Source organism: Erinaceus europaeus, chromosome 4, assembly GCF_950295315.1.
Source record: "Erinaceus europaeus chromosome 4, mEriEur2.1, whole genome shotgun sequence".
Taxonomy (NCBI): Eukaryota; Metazoa; Chordata; class Mammalia; order Eulipotyphla; family Erinaceidae; genus Erinaceus; species Erinaceus europaeus.
In genome coordinates, this window is record NC_080165.1 from 60,157,998 (window position 1) to 60,183,619 (window position 25,622).

At 47.5% G+C, this 25,622-nt stretch overlaps 1 protein-coding gene across 5 annotated transcripts in view; it reads right to left on the reverse strand.

Moving 5' to 3' along the window:
- The window catches only part of CPNE5 (copine 5), a 107,570-nt gene that overhangs the window by 57,052 nt on the left and 24,896 nt on the right, over nucleotides 1-25,622 (reverse strand). For 3 of the 5 annotated variants that reach the window (XM_060189725.1, XM_016185889.1, XM_060189726.1), the window contains exons 4-9: nucleotides 15,669-15,772; nucleotides 11,865-11,904; nucleotides 11,550-11,626; nucleotides 9,232-9,291; nucleotides 6,831-6,881; nucleotides 6,504-6,567 (exon numbers count right to left, since the gene is read on the reverse strand). In XM_060189725.1, coding sequence (XP_060045708.1) covers nucleotides 6,504-6,567; nucleotides 6,831-6,881; nucleotides 9,232-9,291; nucleotides 11,550-11,626; nucleotides 11,865-11,904; nucleotides 15,669-15,772 — 396 coding nt within the window. The remainder of the gene's footprint in view (nucleotides 1-6,503; nucleotides 6,568-6,830; nucleotides 6,882-9,231; nucleotides 9,292-11,549; nucleotides 11,627-11,864; nucleotides 11,905-15,668; nucleotides 15,773-25,622) is intronic. The other 2 variants (XM_007517822.3, XM_060189724.1) reach the window with 1 other exon arrangement.

A 25,622-nucleotide genomic window follows, 5' to 3' on the forward strand; every position in this document is an offset into this window, starting at 1 on the left:
AACTAGTGTCTGTGCCACCAGGCAGTGGGACTCTGTTTGGTCTCAGAAGAATGCATGAGCAGGCTTGTGATACCTACGTGTGGGGTTGGGGCTAGGGAGTACAGTGTGAAGCTTCCAGCCCATTGTCTTGTGAGAGGCCAGACACACTCTTGCTAGTGTGTTCAAGGACCTCACTGAGCCATGAAGTCCTGACTCCAGAGCAAGGCGGAATGGGGTGTCAAGCAGGCCTGGATGTTATGAGTCTAGGAAAGGCGGGGGAGAGCTATTTGCTCCCTTATCAGCAACACCTGGCCTTGGCTCTCTCCAGAAGCCACTTTCCATGGCTGCTAAAGGCTACTTGTCCCACAAAGACTACAAGGTCCACAGCTATTGTATGTAACAGGAAGACCCCAGACTGGCTGGTGCAGGAAAAGACTCTGGGCTAGAATCCCTGCGATTTCAGGCAAGTCACTTCAGCCTCTCTGCAGGGCCAGTGAAACAGCTCACTTGGTTAGTGTGCTGCTTTGTCATGAGCACCACCGAGATTCAAACCTGGCCCCACTGCATTGGAGGAAGCATCAGTGCTATGGTCTTTCATACTCTCTTTGCCTCTCTGCCTTTCTCTGCCCCCTACCCCTTCTTTCTGGGAAAAAAAAAAGCACTTCTCTGCACCAGTAAACCGGGGTCACACACACCCAGGCCTGCAGTGAGACTCAAACACACTGAAGACAAGAAAGCCTGGATCAACTAAAGACTGCAAATGGCCCTAATTAGGGGGACTAACAGTAGTTTTATGATGAGCATATTTCAATCATCGGTGATTCAGAAGCCCTTCAAATGCTTACAAGCACATCCTCCTCAACATCAAATATCTCTGAATAGTATTTTAGGTCAAATTCTGTTTGACCTAAACAACAAAGTTGGTGGAAGTTTCTAGGGTATAGAAATTCCCAATGAGCAAGTCTCTTCTGCAGCCGAGGCACATAAAGTGCCCCACTAGAATCCATGCTGATTCTTCTGCCGCACCACCCCCCCACCTGCCCATGGCACTCCCAAGGATGAAGGGAGGGTTTGTCTACCTAGGCAGAATGTATTCATCTGAGCAGGAAGCCCTGCTCTCTCGCTTGGGTAGAAATCTTCTCTCAGACTCCACCCTCTTCCTTTGATCCTCCCACTGAATATTGAGCTGGGGCGGCAGAGGCGAAGCTGCTCAGATGTAATTATTTTAATTCAGCCAGATGCTGAGAATTAGTCTCTTTTCCTTGCACATATTCTAGAAAAGATAGGACTCAGCCAAAGATGCTCAGAAAGAAAAGGAGCTGACAATCTCAGAGGGAAGGGAGGGAGTCCCCTGAACCCCACCACACCCCACCCCTGTGCTGGAACCTCTGAAAGCTGGGAATGTTTTGCTTTCCCTGCGTGGAGGAGGGGGAGAAGGGAGAGAAGAGGGGGAAGAAGAGGGGGAGGAAGGAGAGGAGGTAAGGGAGAGTTTAACAGAAATTAAATGCAGACTGTTTACCATGCTTAGAAAAAACAAGACTAATAACACCAATATTGTCTAGAGCCTTGGAATTTCCAAAATACTTTCACTGATGTTACCTAATTTAATTATAAACTAGGGAGGAAGTTACCAGCTGGGTTTGAAGCGTGGGGAGAAAGTGAATTTAGGCTTCAAGGCATTCAGATTCAGTCATTCCTAGGCACCCCCAGAAGTCAGGCACAGTCACCTTCAAGATCTACTTTAACCCTCCTACCAGCACCCCTACATACATAAAGAAACAGGGGCTGGGGATAGGGTGGGAAGAACTTATACAGATGCTACATTTCAACCAGAGTTCTTCCCTTTGAACTGGAGCTGTGTCCAGAGCCTCAGCTTGTGCCGACAAGCTTCAAGCAGATGTAGGAGTCCTCACCATCACCTGGTAAACATTCAGTCTATGCTTCCCATTCATTCACTCACATGTTCATCAGAGATCCTGAGCATCTGACCCAGACCGAGCTTTCTGCTGGGTTTATACTTCAGGGGAGGATTGTTCCTGCTGTTAAATTCCTACAGAACTAGTGAGGTAAACAGACAAATAAAACCAGAACAAACAGTTTGCGTGGGAGCTGATTTCATTATCTCTGAACTGCCCTGTCCTAACAATCGTGTTTCATGTATCTTGTTCTCCAGCTAGAAGCCCCTGAAAGCAAAGTTTGGAACACCACAGCCTAGGGGTTAAGGATTATGCCTCAGAGGCCAGGAAACTGGTTCTGCAGCTAAATAGAGGGGCTTATATGCATGAGGCCCTCTGTCTGATCCCTAACATTGCATATGGTAGAACAGTGCTCTAATATCTTCCCCTCTCTCTCTTATAAAATAAATAAAAGAAAAGAAAAGACCCTGGCACCAGAGACAGACTGCCCGGATTTAAATCTTTCCCACGCAGCAGCTATGTGACTGTTGGAAGGTCACTCTGTAAAATGAAGACCATAATACATGAGATATTAGAATGTACCATAGTACGTATTACATTGTCTATTATATCGTATGCACAAATTTATAAATTTATCTATGTAAGCCACTTAGCACAATGTGTGGCTCAGAATAAATGCTCAATGAATATTGGCTCCCACCATCATACTTTTTTGTTTTTTGTTTTTTTGCCTCCAGGGTTATTGCTGGGCTCAGTGCCTATACTATGAAGCCACTGCTCCTGGAGGCTATTTTTTCTGTTTTTGTTCTTATAGTTGTTGTTGATGATGGATAGGACAGAGAGAAATGGAGAAAGGGGAAGACAGAGATGGGGAGAGAAAGATAGACACCTGCAGACCTGCTTCAACACCTGTGAAGCGACTCCTCTGCAGATGGGGAGCCAGGGGCTCGAACCGGGATCCTTATGCCGGTTCTTGCACTTCACACCATGTGTGCTTAACCCTCTGCACTACTGCCCAACCCCCTCACCATCATACCTTTATACCAGTAGTTCTCAAGTCTAGGCCAAGAAGCCTCCCCCAGGGGTCCCATAAGACTATAGCTATTTTCATAATAATTCTGCTAAGCTGTGAAGGATTTGGAAGTTACCAATAGTGGGGACCAGGTGGCAGCACACCTGGTTAAGCGCACACACTACAGTGCATAAGGACGCAGGTTCAAGCCCCTGGTCCCCATCAGCAGAGGGAAAGCTTCACAAGTGGTGAAGGGCTGCAAGTGTTTCTCTGTCTCTCTCTTTCTCTATCTCCCCTCCACTCTCAATTTCTCTGTCTTTACCCAATAATAAATAAATTAAATCTAAAAAAAAAAAAAAGAAGTTACCAACAGTGATATCACAACGGGCTGGCTGCATAAGAGATATGAGAATCCAGCTCTTTTCTATCAAGCCAGACATGAAAGAGATTTATAAAGATAGAAAAATAAGGTTACATGGGAGTTGGGCGGTAACTCAGCGTGTTAAGCGCAGGTGGCGCAAAGCACAAGGACCAGTGTAAGGATCCCAGTTCAAGCCCCCGGCTCCCCACCTGCAGGGGAGTCGCTTCACAGGTGGTGAAGCAGGTCTGCAGATGTCTGTCTTTCTCTCCCCCTCTCTGTCTTCCCCTCCCCTCTCCATTTACTCTGTCCTATCCAACAATAATTACAACAACAATAGAACAACAAGGGCAACAAAAGGGAAAATTAATTAATTTAAAAAAATTAAAAAAAAAAGAAAAATAAGGTTACTCTTCTCATTAAATGATTTTTGCTTTGGGAAATCTAGTTCAAAAAGATGTCATTTACATACAGTTATAATGAGTTAAGTGATTGTTTAAAGATTTATCTATTTATGAATGATGGGACTGGAAAGAGAGAACCAAAGCATCAATCTGCCACATGCAAGGCCAGGAATCAAACTCAGAACCTCATGCTTGAGAGAGTCCAGTGCTCTAACCACCATGCAACCTCCTGAGCCACATGATTTTATTTATTTTTTCTTTATTTTAAAATGGGTTTTTATTATCTTTATGTATTTACTGGATAAAGACAGCCAGAAATTGAGAGGGAAGGAGGTGATAGAGAGGGAGAGAGACAGAGAGACACCTGCAACCCTGCTTCACCACTCACAAAGCTTTCCCCCAGCAGGTGGGGACCAGGTCAAACCCCCGTCCTTGAGCATTGTAATATGTGCACTCAAGGGTGTTGGACAGCAGCGCAGTGGGTTAAGTGCGTATGGCGTGAAATGCAAAGACCAGTGTAAGGATCCTGGTTCGAGCCCCCGACTCCCCACCTGCAGGGGAGTCGCTTCACAGGTGGTGATGCAGGTCTGCAGGTGTCTTTTTCTCCCCCTCTATGTCTTGCCCTCCTCTCTCCATTTCTCTCTGTCCTATCCAACAACAACGACATCAATAATAATAATAATAACAACAAGAGCAACAAGGGCAACAAAAATGGGGGGACGGCCTCCAGGAGCAGTGGATTCACAGTGCCAGCACTAAGCCCCAGCAATAATCTGGAGGCAAAAAAAAATGTGTGCTCAACCAGGTGTGCCACCACCCAGCACCTCTGTTTTATTACTTGTTATTCTTTTTCTTTTTTATTTTGTAGGACAAAGAGAAATTGAAAAGGAAGGGGTGAGATAGAGAGCAGGGGCTCAAACCCTGGTCCTTGCACATGGTAATGTGTGTGCTCAACTGGGTGGGGGCAGGGCTCAATGCTAAGCTGCATGCATGGCAAAGCAACACACTAGCCAAGTGAGCTATTTTGCCAGCCCTGATTATTTTGAAGTATTTATTAGCAAAAGTGGAAAACAGAGAACCAGATCATCACTCTGGCACATGCGACACAGGGACTGAACTTGGGAGCTCATGCTTAAAAGTAACTGGTTATTTTTAAATGAGTACATCATTTGCATTTTTTCTCCATTCTGATTTCTAATATGTTAAATCATGATCTCTGACAGAAAAGTTGCACCAAGCAGAAATGTCAAAAAGACTTTCCCCTCATGCCTTCCTCTAACCTGAGTTGGACAATGCCAAGTTACCTTGGGCTTGCTGAACCCTCATGCTCTACTGATGCCTCCTGCCTCCCTATTTCCTCAGGACCCACCACATTCCTTCTTGTGACAACACCTGAGTAACCAGAAGGCAAGGCAGGCCAGCCTGGGCATTTTGGGGTAATGAGCCCAGATTTTAGAATCAGGCTCACAGACTGGGGAGACAGCACAGTGCTTCATGCAACAGATTTTCATGCCTATAGCCCCAGAGGTCCCAGGTTCAAAGCTAGCACCACCATAAGCCAGAGCTAAACAATGCCTTTGTAAAAAAAAAAAAAAAAGTCCAGGAGGGGGACCAATGGCTCACCCAGCAGAGTGCACACATAACCCAGTCCCTTGCTGCAGGGGTAGCTTCATGAGTGCTGAAACAGTGCTGCAGGTATCTCTCTTTCTCTCTCCCTGTCTCCCCTTTCATCTCAATTTCTCTCTGTAATGTGTGCACTTAACCAGGTGTGCCATCACTTGGTCTTAAATGTTTTTTATTATCTTTATTTTTATTAAATAGAGACAGCCAGAAATTGAAAGGGAAGGGGAAGAGAGACAGAGAGACACCTGCAGCCTTGTTTCACCATTCACAAAGCTTTCCCTCCGCAGGTGGGGACCAGGGGCTCAAACCTGGGTCTTTGCACACTATATAATATGTGTGCTCAACCAGATATGCCACCACTGGCTCCTCAATTTTTCTCTCATCTATGAAAAAGAGAGAGAGGTATCAGGTAGAACTGGGCTCATCTGATCCTACCACTAAACTTCTTGGACAAGTGACTTAATCTCTCTTTGCCTCAGTTTCCTCATCTTCATCTCATAAATTGAGACTAATAATAGCATCTGCTTCTCAATACTGCTGTCAGGAACAGTGGTGACTAATGTAAAATGCCCATCACCTAGCAAATAATAAGTGTAGTCATGATGTTTTCTCATTAGTGTCAGCCATAGGGTTCCCTGAGCCCTTTCTGATATCTCAGCTATTCCCATTTCCTGATTTTCCATACAAATAAGGAAGAAGTAAAATCAAAGGCTGCTTGGCACTGCAAATTTTGCTTTCCAAACACTCACTCACTCTCTCTCTCTTTCTCTCTTTCTCTCTCTCTCTCTCGTGTGTCACCTGATTCCAGAGCTAAAAGTAAAGATGACAACTAAATGCCAAGCGTCCAAGCTCCCAGACTAAAAAGGCCTCTCTTTCTTCTGCTGGTGTTGGTGCCAAGGCAGTGCTGACTCAGACACAGGAGTGGGGGCCATAGTGGGGAGTGGGAGGCATCCTGGAGAGGGAACCAGGGGACTGGGTTCCCAGTCCAGCTCTGCAGGCTCTAGGCTCAGTCATCTCAGCTGGAGAAGGGAAGTCACCTTCTAGCGTCACTCTTAGAGAAGTCTATGAGTTAGGCCAAGCAGAGAAGCCTTGTTTACCCTCCAAGGTCACCAACCTGCCCTGGGTCACTGCTCTCTCTCCCCACCTCCCCTCCCCTCCCACCCCCCTCGCCCCCCAACCAGTTCCTGTCCTGGGGTCCCTCTGCCACTCACCCTACAGTTGCTGAGCTCCTCCGCAGACAGGATGATGGTGCCACATTTCTTTCCTGGGACACCACTGGGAGAGAAGATGAAAGAATGGAGTGCCAGACAAGGACAGAGACACACAACTGAACACTCCCTGGACCAGCCCTTCTGCAGCCCCCTCCCACTGCCCCACCATCTGGCACACCTGCCCCAGAGTCCCCAGAAGGCAGAGTTTCCTGGAACACTTGTGGCAGTGTGGCCTAATAAACTTCCCCACTCCCTGCTCCCCAAAAGCCCATGGGAATGTAGCATCTGCAGTGAAAATCCTAGAATCGGAAAAGCATCCAGACTCACCCGGAGGCTTCCAGACCAGTGGTTCTCAGACTTTCCATCCAAAGACCACTTCTGTGGGCAAAAGACCTCATGGGCTAGCCACCCCAGCCTGCACCCAGCTGACCCCCAGAATCCCAGGACTTTCTCACTCTGACTTTCTGTGGGAAGGGAGGCAGGAGGGCTGGTAGTTTCTTGGGGCCAGCTTACCCAGGCTCTCCCACTTGGTGACCTTACCCTGTACATCACAGCTGGGGTTTCTCTAGAGGAGAGATCCCCACCAACCATGAATTCTTCATAGGCAATCAAGACGTGAGGTCAGCCCACCCAGAGTCCCTTCCAGGAAGGCCAGTTCCTAGGGCTGGGCTCCACCCACCTCTTCCTTTGGTCAGGTGGGACCCTTCCACCAGGTACAGAGCCACTCCAGTGTTTAAGATTAACCAAAGTGGGAAAGGGGTTCCAGTGTACTCCAAAGTCACTGGGAAGTCAACAGATGTTAGGCCATCCAGTAGCTGTGAGCCTTTGTGCTTATTACTGCACCTCTCTGAGCCTCAGTTGCCTACCCATAAGATGGGTGTGGCTGTGGCATCCATCTGACCAGCTGCTATGCACACAATGTCTGGCAGAGGCAATGCTCTCCAGGAGCTTCATTCCCCTCCTGTCCCCTCTCCTTTACGACTGTGCAGAGCTGGCAACCTGGGAGGTAACACAGGGGGGTCAAGAATTGGACCGTCTGTGGTCCGGGAGGTGGCGCAGTGGATAAAGCATCAGACTCTCAAGCATGAGGTCCTGAGTTCAGTTCCTGGCAGCACATGTACCAGAGTGATGTCTGGTTCTTTCTCTCTCCTCCTATGTTTCTCATTAATAAAATAAATAAAATCTTAAAAAAAAAAAAAAAAGAACTGGACCGTCAAGTATGAGGTCCCAAGCTGGATCTCTGGCATCACATGTGTCAGAGTGATGCTCTGGTGTCCTCTTTCTCTCTCTATTGTTCATTCTCATTCTCTCGTGTATAAATAAATCTCTTTAAAAGGGTACAAAGCTGATTGCATCCAGCCCCACATTTCAGGCTGACTTGGAGGCCATCAGCACGCTGCCTGTGGGACGCATTTTGCAAACTACTGATGGAGACCTTCCCAGTGCTAGCTCCTAGAGGAGGAGGGAGGGGCGCTATCCTCAGAGCTGGTGACACCGCTCAGATCTCTCCAAAACAGGTGAGCGGGGCCACACCTGGAGCTTCTCTAGTTAAAGGCAAGTGGTGGTGCCTGCCAGCTGGTCTCCTTGGACTTGGACAGCTGAGCGGAGGACCCCAAAACTCCTCCCTGCCTCCCATCTGGCCGTCCCTGCTAATACAGACATGATGTGCTTGACCAGGGAGCTAGAATTCTCACACCAGCCTCCTCCTGCCCAACATTTCTCCATCTGCTCCTCTTGTTGCCTCTGAGCCCCCTTCTATTTCCACTCTCTTTCTTGCCTCTCCACCCCCCAACCTGCTCCCACCTGCTGGGCTTCTCCCTCCCTCTCTGGTTTAGCTCGCCCTCCCTCTCTGCTTCTCTTTGACTCCAATTCCCCATCCATGGCTGCTTCTCTGCTCTCCACATCCTTCCAGAGCCGTCAGGCTCCAGGAGGCCCCTTTCCCCATCCAGTTGCAGGGACCCCAGTCCTGGGAGCCCACAGCAAAGGTCACTGGAACTCTGGTTACCCAGCCACTTGGGGGATGAGTGGCTTCTGTAGGTTGATCCCTCAAGCAGATGCTTCTACTGGCTTGCCCTCCCCCCACACACCTTGGGGCGAGGACCTTTCCTACAGCCAGGAGGGAAGGGGAGGAAAGAGGAGAGGCACAGGGAGGAGGCTCTGCATTGTCCATGCTTGTCAAAAGCAGATGATGGAGGGGGATGGTGCAGGGCAAGAACTGGGGAGCCCTTGCTGACCACTATAGCTGGTAAGAAAATGCAAAAACTGAGCACAGAGCTGGGTCTGCTCTGAGGGGAGGAGACTGAATCCAGCAGAGCAAGCAATGGAGAGGGAAAGGAGCAAAGAGACAGAGATTGGGGGAAAGACAAAATGAGGGTGGGGGAAGTAGAAGAAACCAAACTAGGCCTAGAAGCAGGGAAAGGAAAGTACCCAGGACTTCTGGGTTGTGTCCAGGACTACTCAGCCTCAGGCTACTCCCAGAAGTCCAATGAGCCCTTGGGCCAGGGGTACCTGAAGGGCAGAGGGGCCACCTTCAGGGTAAGGGGTGTGTGTGTGAGGGTTCCATCTATGGCCCAAAGCAGTTGGGTCCTTAAGGAGGGGCCTAGGAGCCCCTCTGGCCCCTTGACCTGGGCACAATTCACAGAATAGAGAGCAGGGACCAGGCTCCCTATGCAGAGCTGGCTGGCTGCATGTCTGAGAATTCCCAGGACAGGGACATCTGGACACCTACCCGTTGGACACTGCAGGCATTGGTTTGCCTGTCCTGGAATTCAGGCTGAATGCGCCTATCCTGTGGAGAGAGGGAACAAAAGAGAAAGAATAAGTGATATACCCTTATCATAATAGCACTTGACAGTGGATTCTTGAAGACAGGTTTTCTTTTCTGGATCAAACATCAAAACAAAACCAAAAGCCACAGGCTAGGAAGGTAGAGAATGCGGAAAGGGAAGAACTTCCTCAAAATATAATGTGAAGCCTTGGGCAGCTCCACCTCGATGCATCCCATAGTTGATCATGCAGCCAGCAGTGCCAGCATCTCCTGGGAATGTGTTATGTAACCTGAAATCTGCGTGGAAATATGAATGCTAAGACCCCCGTCTCAACCAACTGGATCAAACAGCACACACTTGGGGGGCGGAGCTCAGAAATCTGCTCCATAAACCCACTACATGCTGCCTGCTGTGGTCTTACAGCCACCACTTACCTCTCTGACTCTTGGTGAAATGGAGCAATTAATGAGAGTCAGAGATCATGGGTGAAAAACACAGTGTGACTAAGAACTGATGCCCAGCAAGAGGTGGCTGTTCACAGCAAGGAAATGAGACTTAGGACACAAGAAACCTTAGGTGAGACAGGGCCCCTTCTTCACCAGCATCCCAGCAACCTTGACATTTGAGATCCTCCTTGCTTTTAAGAGTCAGTGTAGTAGCTGTTGCTCCCAAGACTTCCCCAAGTCCCCCAAAGGTGTGTGGTGTGTGTGTGTGTGTGTGTGTGTGTGTGTGTGTGTGTGTGTGTGTGTTGCTTCACTAAAGGCAGAATAAGAGACAGCAGACAGAAAGCAGAGCCAAATGATTTGTGACTTGGGACATCTCCAACCTGACAACCCAGGTGGAGCCATGGGAGCCCAGATGGGTGGGTGGGCATTGAGGTAAATGCCAAAGGATGGTAACCCTTAGGGTATGGCTCACTAGCATTTTAACAGGAAAAAGAGCCTGTGCTTCTGAGTAACAAGAACACAAAATTATAAACAGAAATTGTTAGAGACCTGTCCAAGGAGAGGCCCAAGCCAATCTGGATGTGAATTTGTATCTTCTTTCTTTCTTTCTTTTAAAGAGTTGCTAGCTAAACTCTTTTTATTTATTTATTTATTTAAAATCTGTTCTTTTCCCCCTTTTTGTTGCCCTTATTGTTTTCTTTTCTTATTGTTGTTGTGGATATTATTATTGTTGTTATCGATGTCCTTGTTAGATAGGACAGAGAGAAATGGAGAGAGGAGGGGAAGACAGAGAGGGAGAGAGAAAGATAGATACCTGCAGACCTATTTCACCGCCTGTGAAGGGACTCCCCTTCAGGTGGGGAGCCCAGGGCTCAAACCGGGATCCTTGCACCGGTCCTTGGCACCATGTGCACTCAACCCACTGTGCTACTGTCCGACTCCCACTAGCTAAACTCTATAAACATCAGAGCCCCCTGCCCCCAATCTGTTACCTGTTCTTAATAAGTGTTCATTATTATCATTGTTTTCTGTGAATCCAAAGGAGTTGATTTTTTTGAGAATATGGAGGACTTTCTAAGGGGTGTGAAGTCACCATACAGTTACTTACTGAGACTCAGAGACAAGTGACCCTCAACTTCTCCCCATATACACCACACACAGAGAGACAGACACTCACAGGTTTTGCAGTTACTCATGATGATGAGTCGAGAGCATCCAGCGTGAACTTGGTAGAAGCAAGCAGGAGGTTGAAAAATAAGGACCAGAGAGGTCACCCCCACCAGCAGCTGGCAGCCCAGCCCTAGCTGGTCCCTGAAGTCACCCTCAGGCTCCACTATGGAAGGTTTGGGAGCCTTTATTCAGAACCTGCTCAGAGTCCTCAAATTCTCCTAAAAACACTTAAGGTCCAATAATGCAGACTTCCAGGGGCTAGAAGAGATGCAGGCGGCTTCACCATAGCCACCAGTGTCCTACAACAAAGTGTGGGCAGTCTGAGAGATATGCTATGTAAACAGAAATCTAGATTCAAACCTCAGCTCTCCCTGGCTGTGTGGTCCTGGGAAGGTCACTGTCCTTGTCTGGCCTTCAGTTTCTGCCCCTACATGATGACAGGGGAGATGGGGCAGGAATGAACCAGAAAGTATCCAAAGTCCATTCTTGGAGTATGGGACTCGAATATCCGAGCCTGGGTCCTTGGCCTCCTCAGGCTGACTACCCTTCATGTCAAGTGAGCTTCCCTTCTCTGCCCTGAGCCAGCCCTCGGTGGGGTGGTCAGGGAGGTGGCCTGTCACGGGTGAAGCCATCCAGACAGGCCCCACACCCTCTTCACTTACGTGAGTGACTTCTCCAGGCGGCTCCCGGGGGACCCCACAATTTCTCCAAGGGTGCAGAAGGCCTGACCCAGGAAGTCCTGCAAGCAGGGCACAGAGAAGGCCAGCATCACTCACTCTACTCACAGCCTTCCCACCACCCCTTCGCTAACCCCATCACCCACCCCAGGAAAGGCAAGGGCTCAGAAATGACAGCATGCAGCACTGGACAGATATACAGACACACTGTCACAGTGTCACAGGGGCGCATGAGGCTGGGACAGAGCCTGACATTTAAGAGACTTGCAGAATCACTGGGCAGCCACTGGCAGAACTCACATGTTTGGATAGATCAGGACTCTTGGAGTCGACGTCATATCTGCAGGGAACACAAAGAGATACTGAGGACAGATGAGGCTTCCTGCCCAAACCTGCCTGGTCCAAGACCTCTGCTCCACAAAAAAAAAAAGACGTGGGCACAGTGGCTATTTCAAGGAGGACAGGCCAGGAGGTGTAAAAGGAAGCCTTGTGGGATGCTAGGCATGTTCTTTCTTGATCAGGGTAGGTGTAATCAAATGTCAAAATGCAACATGGGCTGTACTTTATATAAGTGTTATGTTGCACTTAAAATGGTTTTATTGAGGGAATTAATAATTTATAGTAAATACATGTGTAAAATTTCTCAGTTTTCTGTAAAACACTCTTACCCTCAGCCTAGGTCCTCCTCCACTATCACACACCAGGACCTGAAAACCTCCTCTACCCCCTAGAGTCCTTTACTTTGGTACAATATACCAAACTCAGTCCAAGTACTGCTTTGTTTTTCCCCTTTCTGTCTTTATTTCTCAAATTCAGTCCAGAAGTGAGATCATCCCATATTTATCCTCTTTCTGGTTTGTCTCACTTAACATGATTCCTTCAAGCTCCATCCAAGATGAGATGAAGAAGGTTAATTCATATTTTTTTTCTTTTTTTTTAAATTCCTAATTCTTAATATTTATTTATTTATTCCCTTTTTTTGGCCTTTGTTGTTTTATTGTTGTAGTTATTTTTATTGTTGTCTTTGTTGGATAGGACACAGAGAAATGGAGAGAGGAGGGGAAGACAGGGGGGGAGAGAAAGATAGACACCTGCAGACCTGCTTCACTGCCTGTGAAGCGACTCCCCTGCAGGTGGGGAGCCAGGGGCTCGAACCAGGATCCTTACACTGGTCCTTGCACTTTGTGCCACCTGCACTTAACTCGCTGCGCTACAGCCTAACTACCAAATTCATCATTCTTAATAGCTGAGTAGTACTCCACTGTGTATATATAGCACGATTTAAAACAGTATTCTTTTTTTAAAAAAAACTTTTAAAATATTTATTTATTTCCCCTTTTGTTGCCCTTGTTATTTTTATTGTTGTAGTTATTGTTGTTGTTATTGATGTCATCATTGTTGGATAGGACAGAGAGAAATGGAGAGAGGAGGGAAAGACAGAGAGGGGGAGAGAAAGATAGGCACCTGCAGACCTGCTTCACCACCTGAAGTGACTCACCTGCAGGTGGGGAGCCGGGGGCTCGAACCAGGATCCTTACCTGGTTCTTGCGCTTCGCACTACATGCACTTAACCCGCTGTACTACCACCCAACTCCCAGTATTCTTTTTTTTTTTTTTTTTAACAGAGCTCCACTCAGCTCTAGCTACTGGTTGTACTGAGGATGAAACCAGGGATCTCTCCCATGCAAATCCCAAGTGCTGCACTGTGCTATCTTCCTGGCCTACTTCATTAAAAATGGAAGGGGAAAAAAGTAGCAGGGAGACATCATAACGGTTATGCAAAAGACATCCTGAGTCTCTGAGGTCCCTGGTACAATCCTCAGCACCACTATATGCCAGAGCTGAGCAGTGTTGTAGTCTGTCTCTCTGTCTCTCTGTCTCTCTGTCTCCCTGTCTCTATCTACCTATCTATCTATCTGTCTGTCTATCTACCTACCTACCTACCTATCTATCTATCTTCCTCTCTGGCACACTTTCATTAAAATAAGATAAACGAGGCTGAGCAATGGTGGCCCTAATTAAGCACACATATTACCATGTACAAGGACCTAGGTTCAAGCCCCGGTCCCCACCTGCAGGGGGGGAAGCTTCATGAGCTCAGTGAAGCAGATCTGCAGGTGTATCTCTTTTTCCCTCTCTGCTTTCCCCTTCTCTCTCAAGTTTCTCTTTGTCCTATTAAACAGAAAGAGGGAGAAAATGGCCTCCATATGTAATAGATTTGTTATGCTGGTACTATGCCCTGGAGATAATCCTGGTGGCAGCTAAAATAATAATAATAATAATAATAATTTAGTTGAAATTTTAAAAAAGGATAGCAAGATAGCTCACCTGGGAGGGTGACTACTATATCATGCACACAGTCTAGGTTCAAGCCAAGTTCCCACCAATCTGGAGGAAATTTCAATGCTGTGGCAACTTTTCTTTTCTCCATCTCTTTCTGTCTCTGCCTGAAGCAAAGTAGTCTTGGAAATGGCCAAAAAATAGATAACTAAATAAATTAAATTTAAAAAAAAGCAAGAATGCAAAATGGTTCACAGGGAGAGTGTGCCTGCTCTGGCCAGGTTCAAGCCTGATCCCCAGTGCACTGGAGGAACCTTTGGTGCTGTGGTGACTTTCCTTCTGTCTCTTTCTATTGGAAAGAGTCAGCCCAGAGCAGTAAAGCATTTGCGTTCACAAAAAAATAAGAGAGAGAAAAGAAACTCCACCCTGACTGGCTCACAGATAGACTGTCAGCCCCTACTCTACCATCACCACCTCCTCCCCAAGGGCTCAGCTATCCTCACTGAGTATGCTCTACCTTACTGTGTCACCCTGCTCAGCCTGTCCATGGACCTGGCCAGCTAAGGAGAAGGGAGGGAAGAAGTAACACCTTCACCTCCCTGCTGGCAGCTTGAGCCTGCAACCCAGCACCTGCCCTTACCTGCTGCTCACTCACCTGAGCCTCACCTGGAGCACTTCTCCAGCTCTCTGTCCTCACCCCACCCCTGGCTGTACTGGCCAAACAGCCACTCCAGGCCCAGCTGACCACTGCCCATAGACTGCCATTCTCATCCCAGCTCCCTGCCCTGCCTGAGCACCCCACTTTCCACAGTGTGACCAGGTAACTTCTCTGCAAGCCCTCTCAGCAACCCCTGGGTGTGGGTAGAGTTAGAATTGCCCTACATGGGGTTAGGTGGTGGCTTACTTGGTTAAGTGCACACATTACCATGCACAAGGACTTGAATTCAAGACCCTTCCTCCCTGCAGGAGGGAATCTTCATGAGTGGTCAAGCAGGCCTGCACATGTCTAGCTTTCTCTCTCCTTCTCTACCTCCTCCTCCTCTCTCAATTGCTCTATGTCATATCAAATAAAATAGAAAGAAAGAAAGAAAGAAAGAAAGAAAGAAAGAAAGAAAGAAAGAAAAAGATGGCTGCAGGCAGAGGTGGATTCATAGTGCTGCTGGCACTGAGCCCCAGCAGTAACCCTGGTGACAGTTAAAAAAAAAAAATCACCCTGCAGATCTTTCCTGAACCCTCTCTCCCCACAGTCATGATGCTTACTCCTTACCCTCCCACACTTAACTGAGACAAATTGGGGGGTGTTTTGTCCCCTCTCCCCACCTCCTGATGAGAATGGGACTGGATGTCAACTGTCACTTTTGTCCCAGGACAGCCCTGGGTTCTCTCCAATGTCAGAGCCCTCTCCCCCTTCCCCATTGGGAAGAACACCTCCTCCCACTGCTGGGAGTGAGTGAGGAGGGAGGGGAGAGAAGGTGGGGGAAGTGGAATGTGTGTGTATATATGTGTATGACAAGGCACTTCTTCTTCTAGCGTTTGCCTGACAAGGCACTTGAAGCTGGGGACAGCCAACAAGGCCCATTGTAGAGAAGTCACCTGGTGACACTACAGAGAGAGAGGTGCTCAGACAGGGCAGGGGACTGGTATGAGAATGACCATCACTAGGCATGAGTCATCTAGACCTGGAGTGGCTGCTTAGTGGCAGAGAGCCAGAGTGACCGCAGGGGTGGGGATGTCTCCAATGAAAGAACCACAGGTCCCACAGCCCCTCCTCCCAGAAGTAGTTCTCCACACCCCACTCTGCCCCCAGCACCACCTTCCACTCACAGATCAAAACGGAGGTTCTGCTTCTCCTCAAAGAAATAATCTATGATGAATTTCCGCACAAAGTCGGGATTGAGTGTGTTGTCGATGACTTCTGTGCGTCCAAACTGCAAGAGATGGGACATGAGCTTATTCGGTATAATCCCAATTAAATACAAGGGCAGGGGCTGCACCCAGCAGAGCACACATATTACCATAGGCATGAAGCCTAGGTTCAAGGCCCTGGTTCCTACCTGCAGAAGTCCCTGATCTCCACTGAAGAGATCTCTCTCTCCCTCCCTTTCCTTCTGTCTCCCTATCTCTGTCTCTCTACAAAAAAAAAATCCACCAAGAGCAGCTAACCCTAGTGGCAAAAAAATAAACAAATAAGTAAACACATGCATACATACATACATGGGCAGAGACTAGAGTTAGGAGATCTTTTAAGACCTCCACTTCCTGGTAGCCAGGGCCTTGTATGTCACTTGAATGTGTACTGGACCAAGTGAATTACTGTCAGTGAACAGAACAGAGTACAAGTCACTTCCAAGATCATGTTTTAGATGTCTTTGACGTCCCTCTAGGACACCCTCTCTTCCCTGCTCACTTTGATGAATCCTGCTGCCACTTTGGGAACTGCCCTAAGGAAAGGCCCCTGTAGCAGAGAAGCAAGGATAACCAGTGTCCACAGCCAGCTCCTGCCACCTGCCCTGGATCTGAATCATGCACACAATATAGACATCATCCCACCCAAGTGAGCCTTGAGATTATGGCTGAGTCAACACCTCACTCCAACCTAGTGAAAGGCCCTGAGATAAATACCCCTGACTAGCTCTCCCCAGCTTCATGACTAAATTCTGAGCTAGTTGTTACTCAAAAATAAATTACACAGAGATTTTTTATTTTCTTGGAATTCCCTGGAGCAGCTACTCTAGAATCTTGCACACATTAGACACTCAAATTATAAAATCTCATTAAAACTCCCCGAACTATTTAAAGCAAGTCACTTCCCATTAGGGGCATCAAAATCATTTGAAGGGCTTTTGTGGAAACACAGACTGTAGGTTTCAGTCCCAGAGCCAACTGATGGAACATCTGTAGGTTTAAGCTGAAGACCAAGAACACACATTTCTAAAAACTGCAGGCTTGGTCTACAAGAAGGGGGGCACGGTAGATCAATGTCAGACTCTCCATGTGATCCAAATTCAATCCCTGCCATCTCATGTGCCAGAGTGATGCCCTGGTTCTCTCATTTATTTATTATTAATTAATCTTTTAAAACTAAGATTATAGGGGTCAGGTAGTGGCACACCTCCTAGAGTATGCCCAAAGACCCAGGTTCAAACTCCCAGTCCCCACCTGCAGAGGAGGGAGCTTATGAGTGGTGAAGTAGTGCATTGAGAGTCTACCTCCCCTATCCTTCTCAAATTGTGTCTCCATCAGAAATAAATAAGTCTTTTAAAAAATCAAGTTCCTTGGGTAATTCTTTTAAAAAATTAATTTTGGGGCTGGGTGGTGGTGTATGTGGTTGAGCGCACGTATTATAATGTGCAAGGACCCGGGTTCGAGCCCCTGGCCCCCACCTGTAGGGGGAAAGTTTTGCGAGTGGTGAAGCAGTGCTGCAGGTGTCTCTCTGTCTCTCTCCCTCTCTATCACCCCCTTCTCTCTTGATTTCTGGCTGTCGCTATCCAATAAACAAAGATTTAAAAAATTAATTTTAGGAAGTCAGGCAGTAGCGCAGCGGGTTAAGCGCACGTGGCACAAAGGGCAAGGACCGGTGGAAGTATCCCTGTTCGAGCCCCCGGCTCCCCACCTGCAGGGAAGTCGCTTCACAGGTGGTGAAGCAGGTCTGCGGGTGTCTATCTTTCTCTCCCCCTCTCTGTCTTCCCCTCCTCTCTCAATTTCTCTCTGTCCTATCCAACAACAATAACATCATCAACAACAATAACTATAACAATAAAAGCAACAAGGGCAGCAAAAGGGAAAATTAAAAAATTAATTTTATCTATACACAAGAGTTTCACATGACAGACAGGGAGAGTGAAGCCACAGAATCACTCTCACACACACAGTGAAGGGGATCAAACCAAGAAACTCAGGCATGCAAGTCTAATGTCAGCTGGGCCATTAGTACTAGCTGCCCTGAAGTGGATCTATTGTGCAGATGGAATTAAGAACTGATGAATGAGCACACATCAGGAAGCAGGAGAAAACTCACATTTAACCAAGTCCCTTCTGAATGCTCAATAGATCAAGGGGATCATTAAGTTGCCCCATTTGACTCTCACATAAAGCCTGTGAGTCACTACCCATTTTACAAGCAAGGAAACTGAGAACCAGAGAGGCTAAGTAACCTGCACCGAGTCACTGTTAAAGCTGAAAGCTAAACTCATATATCTCCAACTTCAAGGTCCATCAATGCCACGAATCCTCAAGTATTATACACATCAGAGAAAAGCTGATGTTGACTTTACAAGCATTTACAGATGTCCACCGTGTCCAAGGCAACAGGGCAGACATTCAATTTGACTGAGGCAAGGTTCCTGTCCCATGCCCTAAATTCAGTAACAGCCCTATAATGTATATATAACCCTTGCTCCAACTGAACTCATCTGCTGCTCTTTCTGATCTTAATCCCTCCTGCCTCCAGACAAAAGGTACTTTTCTCCTAATGGCTTTTTTGCAAAATGTTCTGGGGAAACTAAAGGTTAGAGAAAATTCTTCCTTAAGGAAGAGGCCTATCTCCTCTTCAAGGCCCTGCCCTCCTCCCCTTCAAATGTCTTTAAAAACCCCTCTTGTGGGACTTTAGACAAACCCCAGGCCAGAAGGAGCTGGTGTTCCTTTGGCGGACTCCCTCCCAGCCCTACTTCCAACCGAGAAGGAAACACCCATTAGGGTTGACAACGGCACTGCTGTTAAAATGGCACTTGAAGCTTCAATAGAGGGGAATTCCCTTGAGACTGAGCTCTGCTGGAGAAGAAAATGCAGTTCCCCTGGAAACCAGGCAGGTGGGGAGGGGGGATTCCAAAGGGCCCCAGGATTAATCTTCAAGCAGGAAAGGGGGCCAGAAAGTCAGGCTGTGCAGTGATGAATTACCAGGCCCGGGAGGTAATTAACACATGCACATCACAAACAACTGTAAAATCTACAACCCAGGGACTTCGTAAAGATGTTTTATGGCCTTCATTACTTAGGCTAATAACAAAGAGGGGGAAATATGAAAACTAGGATTTTAAAAATCCAAGAAAACACCCGGTTGCTGTCAGACCCAATTTACACCCCTATTAATGAGAGCAGAACACAACTGAACTGATGTTAAAAGAAAAAAAAAATTCAATTTGGCTGTATTTCTTCCTACATAGAATTATAGAGTTCCCAAGCCAAAAGGGAGGGGTGAAAGCTTCTCATCCAGCTAAGAGGGGCACAGAAAGCTTGTTCTGACTGCAGCTCAGGGATGAAAGCAAAAGCAATTAACCCATCACCATTCATGGTGGGAACAAGACCAGCCCTGAACACCCTTCCAGCACCTGCATGTGACATTCTGTCCTTTCAGTCATTCTGTGCCCCCTTTTGTTCACACTCTAGACTCTGAAGACAAGAGTGGGCTCACCGTGCTCCCACCTAGAGAGAGCCAGGCAGGATGGGCACAGGAATTCTCTGTTTAATGGGGGGGGGGGGATGGACAGCTTTGTTCCACTGAGTGACTCTGCTGCAGAAAGCCCTAAGGAATGGTTGAATGGGTGGGCACATGTGGACAGGGAGGCTCCACTGTGGAACTGGGGAAGGGGCTTGAGCAAACAAGGAGGTGTGATAAGGGGGAGGGGGTTCTTGACCCCAGGGGTTGGCACAGCCACCCACTGGGGTGAGAAGAAAAGGGAAAGTGCTGATGAGAAAGAAACCTGGGAACTGGGGTATTTACCCTCTGAAAGGCACAATTCTTGTCCCTGGCAACAAAACCCACTAGAGAAAGCTCCTGACAAGTCACAAAAGATGCTTCCGAAGGTTCCTAAAATCTCTATGACTAAGCCCCCAGAATATCAATTAAGCAGCATTAATTACATATCATCAGTTCCAGCGAGACCCTCAAAGGAGAAGCAGACTTGAAACTTCTTTTTGAGGACTAAATTAAATGGCTCCCGGGGGGGCTCTGCTACACAGAAATTTGGGTTTATGGGGGCGAGTGGGCAGCTGTCCTGCCAAACAGCCCTGGGACAAGAGCTGAGCAGGGCTGAAGGTGAGAACTCTGGGTCACCAGAAAACAGTTATCCCTGCCTTCACCACCACTACCACCTGCCATCCAACTATGAGGTTGGGGGTGAGTCTCTATCCTGACCAGGAGAACCCCATGCTAGAATGGGGCATGAGGATGGCAGTCTATCCTGGATCAGTTTTGGAGGCATATCCTCTGTTCTGGAGGGGCTCCTGTGCCCCCACTCCCACCCCCACCTCCAATCCAGCTCTACTGCACCCTGCCCCTCTGACCTGCTCACGTTTACACGGTTTCCTATAGAACTATGGGTTCCATTGTGTTTGGCCAACAAGAGGCCCTGGCAGGTAGGACATAGGAAGAGTGAGAGGTGAGGGCATTACAGCCAGGGAGTTAGTGCAGTGGACAAAGAATTCACTTCAAGCCTGGGAAGGGAACAACTCCCTAGTACTGTGGCCACAACTGATAGGTGTCCTCTTTCAAACATGCAGGCAATGTCCAATTCAACTGAGCAGTCCCCACCCCAACTCCAGTCTGTCCAAATGCCATGTAGCATTCCTGTGGCCAATAAAATGAATGGCACCCATCTGAATGACCCAGATACTCAACACCCCCTGCCAGCCCTCTGGGATGCAGGGCACCAAGCATAGGGTCCCACTGAAGGGCCTCAGTGAGGCCTGTCCCAGCCCAGCCCCCCACCCCCACCCCTCCAGACTAATAGAAAGCTACATACTGTTCCCCTGCCACAGTGTGGGTCAGGTAGAGTGAGGAAAATGCTAGATTGGAGTCAAAGTTTGAAGTGTCTTTTTTGTTTGTTTGTTTGTTTTCTGTTTATCTCCAGGGCTTCAGTGCTCTAGGCTAACTTTTTCAGATAGAAAGAGAGAGAGACAGACACCATAGCACTGAAGCATCCCCCAGTGTAACAGAGGCCAGTCTCAAACATGGGTCACACATAAGGCCAAGCAGGTGTTGCCTTCCCAGGTGAACTATTTCACCACCCCAAGGTTTGACTGTGACCCCCCGAAACTGAACTTATATGTCTGTCTATACAAGTCTGCATTTTCTGGAGGAGAGAAGCCAGGGTTTTGTTGGTTTCTCCAAGAGAAGATTGTTTTTCAGAGAGCTTTAAGAACCACTAATTCCTAGAATACAGGTCCTTCAGAGGACCTAGTGGGGGTTGTATTGTTATGTGGAAAACTGAGAAATGTTATGCATGTACAAACTATTGTATTTACTGTTGACTATAAAACATTAATTCCCCAATAAAGAAATTTTTTTAAAAAGCCACTAATTCCAGCTTTGAAGACAGATCTCCTCAGATATACTGTCTTCTCACATATACCAGCACAGCAAAGTATGTAGTAGGACAGTCTGGAGCCAGGCTTGCTGGGTTCAAGTGCAGCTTTGCTGCTCATTGGTAGCCTTGAATAAATCCCTTCATCTTTCTGTGCCTCAGTTTATTTTTCTGTAGAATGGGAATGACCCTTTAATTTACTCACATATTACAGGGTTGTTGGAAGCTAAATGATTTTACTTCTATAAAGGAAGAGAATCTGAGGTCTAGGAGGCAGAGCAGTGGCTAAAGCTCAGGACTTAACAGGCACTGGGGTCCCAAGTTCAATCCCTGGAATTTCATTATCAAAGTGACTTTGGGTTCTCTATCTTATAAGTAAATTCATTTTTTAAAGACCAGAACATTGCTCAGTTCTGGCTTATGGTGGTACTGGGGACTGAAACTGGTACCTCAGAGTTTCAGAATTGAAAGGCTTTTGCAGAACCATTATGCTGTCTCCCCAGCCCTAAATAAATTTAAATAATAAATAAAATGATATCAGAAAAAAAGAAACTTAGAAAGTGTTCTGTATATTAATATCCTACATTTAAGCTCTTTCAAAATCCTGGTCCAGTTCACCCAGTCTCCCCTGAAGTGTAGAGCTCCCAAGTCTCTGAACTCAGTCTTGCTTCTTGGATGCTCCTGGCACAAACCACCAACAGCCTTTACTCATTTTTCTGGCCTGAGAAAGGTTCTGTTCTTTATCTAAAAGGGTCCCCTGTGCTTGAGGCTCCCGTTCTGTGTGATTCCTCCCCAGATTCCACATGCAAACTAAAATTTGTGGCGGGGTGGGGTGGTTGTAGTGGGGTGCAAGACTGGCCCCCTTCACACTTGCAAACCAGTTAATACATGGAATGTGTAAGGTATGCTTAGAAACCCAGGTCTGGAATAGAAAATTCACTCTGGCCACTGGCAGGAGGGGGAAAGGCAGGAGGAGGCCTCAAACAAGGGTGCTGAGCTGTGAGGGTGGGAGGTTGAGTTGGGCAGGTTCCAACTTGGTGGCTAGGAGGTACAGAGCAAGGCAACCCAGAAGAGACCGTTCTCTGTTCAGTCCTGACTTCTCAAGTCTGGGCCTCCACTCCTTCCTCAAAACACATCTGTTGGGGACAACAGCAGCAGGCAGCTCAGGGATATCTTTCAACACCTAGGGCCAATGTCTGACAAATACTCATGGTGAGGGAAGGGGAACATTGGGAACCAGACTGATAGGTATCCTTTCTCACAAAGCCAGAGTGGTGTAGAGAGATAGTCAGGCCATGTGCCCAAAACACCTACTAACTAGAACTCTACTGCTAAACCCAGATAAGCAAAATGTGTGCAGTCTCTCCTCTCTCTCTATGTCTCTTCCTCCCTCCTTCCCTTTCCTCTATTGCTAAAACAGAGCAGACCATTCTTTTGTATATACATATATATATATATATATATATATATATATACATATACATATACATATACATATACATATACATATACATATATATATATATATATATGGAAGCCAGAGAATGCATGCATGTAGATACCAGTGAGCTTCCTTCCTAGCCCATTCTTTTATTATTTTTTTTTAAAGAGAGAGACAGAGAGAAGCAATAACACAGCACTGCTCTATCATCCATGGAGCTCCTGTGGTACCACCTCGGATGTTCCTATGTGGTTCTGGAGCTTGAACCCAGAGCTTCAGGTGCAGCAAAGTGTGTACTCCACCAGATGAGCTATCTGTCAGCCCCCAGATCATTCTTTCCCAGAAGAAAAACAGAAGAGAATGTACTTAAAACTGTGTGGAGCTTTGGCTGTGCAAATTGGTCTTTGATACTAATAATAATCTTGATGTCGCCTAACTGCATGGCAGGCACTCTGTTGTTCATGTATTGACTCATTTTTACCTCTATAACAACCTTACGAGACAATACTACTGCTGTCCCCATTTGACAGCTAAGTTAACAAAGATAAGGCTTACACAGAGAGTGAGTGATTTGCCTAAGGTCACATAGCAAATAGGTGGCGGGAACAGGATTCAAACTCAGGCAGTCTGGCTCTGAACCAACAAGTGTGTAATAGAATAGAGTCATTGCCCTGGAAGACTTCTGGGAATGAGGCTGCCACTATGTCCTCTCCAGCTGTTACTCCTGTTGTTATCGCAGCTCAGTCCGGAACTGTGAACCAACTGTGTACCATCCCTTCTACCTTAACTCTTGCAGTGTGTCTGGGCAGCTTTGCAGGCCACATGCCCCCAGCCCTCACCAACACACACAGAGTCTTAGTCCCTCCTTTGATTTCCATAAACATTTGTTGATTAATAAATTGACCTAGAACTTAAAGGAACTAAGCCCTTTCAACCACTGAAAAAAGAGAAGCAAGGACAAAGAGAGAGTGGATTCCAGTAGAGCATCAGGTGGAGGACAAATGACAAGTGCTACCTGGGGCTGCTTCCCTGTGACGCCCTCTCTTCTCCCAGAAACCTGTGCTGCTCTCAGGTCGCTTCCTCCCAACAGCTCCTCCTCCTCCTCCTCCTCCTCCTCCTCCCACTCTGTTTCGTGACTTCTCATCTTCCAAACACACAGTCATGATCTCACTTAAACCCTTGCTGACCTCAAGGGGGTGATGTGGCTGTCACCCCCATTACACAGGTGAGGGAATGGAACTCCAGAAGGCAGAGGCCTCCTCAATCCCCACCCCAAAGGTGCCTAGCAGGTGGGAGAGGAGGGCCTGGCCTCCCAGGAGTGACAAGGCACTGCATCCCCTGGCGCTCACTGCTGTCCCCTGCCTCAGTCACGAGTGGGTGGCTCTGCAAGCCTGAGCAAGCTCAACGGCCCTTGATTTAAGCAGCCCTTGAGAATTTTCTATTCTTCTCTTTACAAATTATAGCTGACTGAAGCCTGAAGATTTCCCTCCAGCTGCAAAGCCCCCCCCCCCCCCCCCGGGCTGTGCCAGCTGAGACAGGAGGAGGGCAGGGCTGACAGACTGCTCTCTACCTCCAGGCTGTCCACCCTTCCCCAGCCAGACTGCCCCTATAATTTCCATATTTTATTGATAGCTCCTTCACTGGGGATTCTAAAAGTCTTGCTACTGAGCCTAGCCCTAGCCCTTCATGAATCATGTTCACTGGGATTAAAATCAGAGACCAGAAAGCTATCCAACTCAAATAGAAATGAGAAATGAGGGGCGGAGGTGTGCCTAATTGAGTGTACACTTTACCATGCACAAGGACCCCTTCACAAGCAGTGGAGCAGGTCACCGGTGTCTCTCTTTCTCTCTCCCTGTCTCCCCCTCCCCTCTCAATTCCTCTCTGTCCTGTCAAATGTAAGAAGGAGGGGGAAAAGTATAAAAGAAATGAGAAATTAGTGTGTGTGCGGAAAGCTCTCTCAGGTTCTGGGCACTGGAGAAGTCCAGGATTCTGTGGTCACTCTCTCCTTATAAAGTAAGGCACATCAAGTCCACAGGGAGGGAAGGGCTTATCTAGAGTCAGACAGTGAGAGAACTGCTGCTTTTGTGGCAGTCGGGACCACTTCCTATTTGACAGCCTCTGGGTGAGGAAGAGCAGGGTGTGGCAGGAGACTCTAGGCTCTAGAGGTGCTCAGGCCTAAGCAGAAGAGGTTCCCTCTGGACCCAGACACAGGCAGCAGCCTGTGACAGTTTACGAAGCTTTTAATGAAAGACTTCCTGCCAAAAAAGCTTAGCTTCTAATTAGCCATTGTACGAGATAATCTGTAAAATCGCCCTGGTTCCTGGGGGAATGGCCCTTTTACAGGAGCTTGGCTTGGTTTGGCAAAACAGTCTCCAGCAGCCTGTACCTGGGTCCTGCCTGGCCATTGCATCTCAAACTGGCTGCAGCATGTGGGGGACAGGGACTGAGCCAGCCCACCTTACAGACAGTCAAACATCAAAGGACTATATGTCCCCCAAGCACCCTAAAATACCTATTGCTCCTACCAAATGCCACCAGGAGTCTGGATGAGAGTCTCAGCGATTCCTGGTGTCTCACTTAGTGCTTCTTATAAGAAGAGCCATTGGAAAGCCAGGTGACAAACTGGATGACACACCCAGAATTGAACACACATACTACCATGCACAAGGACACAGGTTCAAGGCCCCAGTCCCCATCTTCAGGAAAGAAGCTTCATGAGTGGTGAAACAGTGCTGAAGGTGTTTTTCTCTCTCCCTCTCTATTTCCCACTCCCCCCCCCCAATTTCTCTCTATCCTATCAAATAAAAGAAAGGGAAAAAATGGCCACCAAAAGCAGTAGATTTGTCATGCAGGCACTGAGTCCCAGTGATAACCCTGGTTGCAAAAGAAAAAAAAGCCATTGTTACCCATTTTCTGCACTTGACATGATTCAGCTCCTTTAATCCTCACAGCAGGTTTGTGAGCCTAAACCCTTTGCTCAAGATGCCCAGCTGGGATTGTGGTGGCCCAGATTTGGATCCAGTTGCCTTGCCC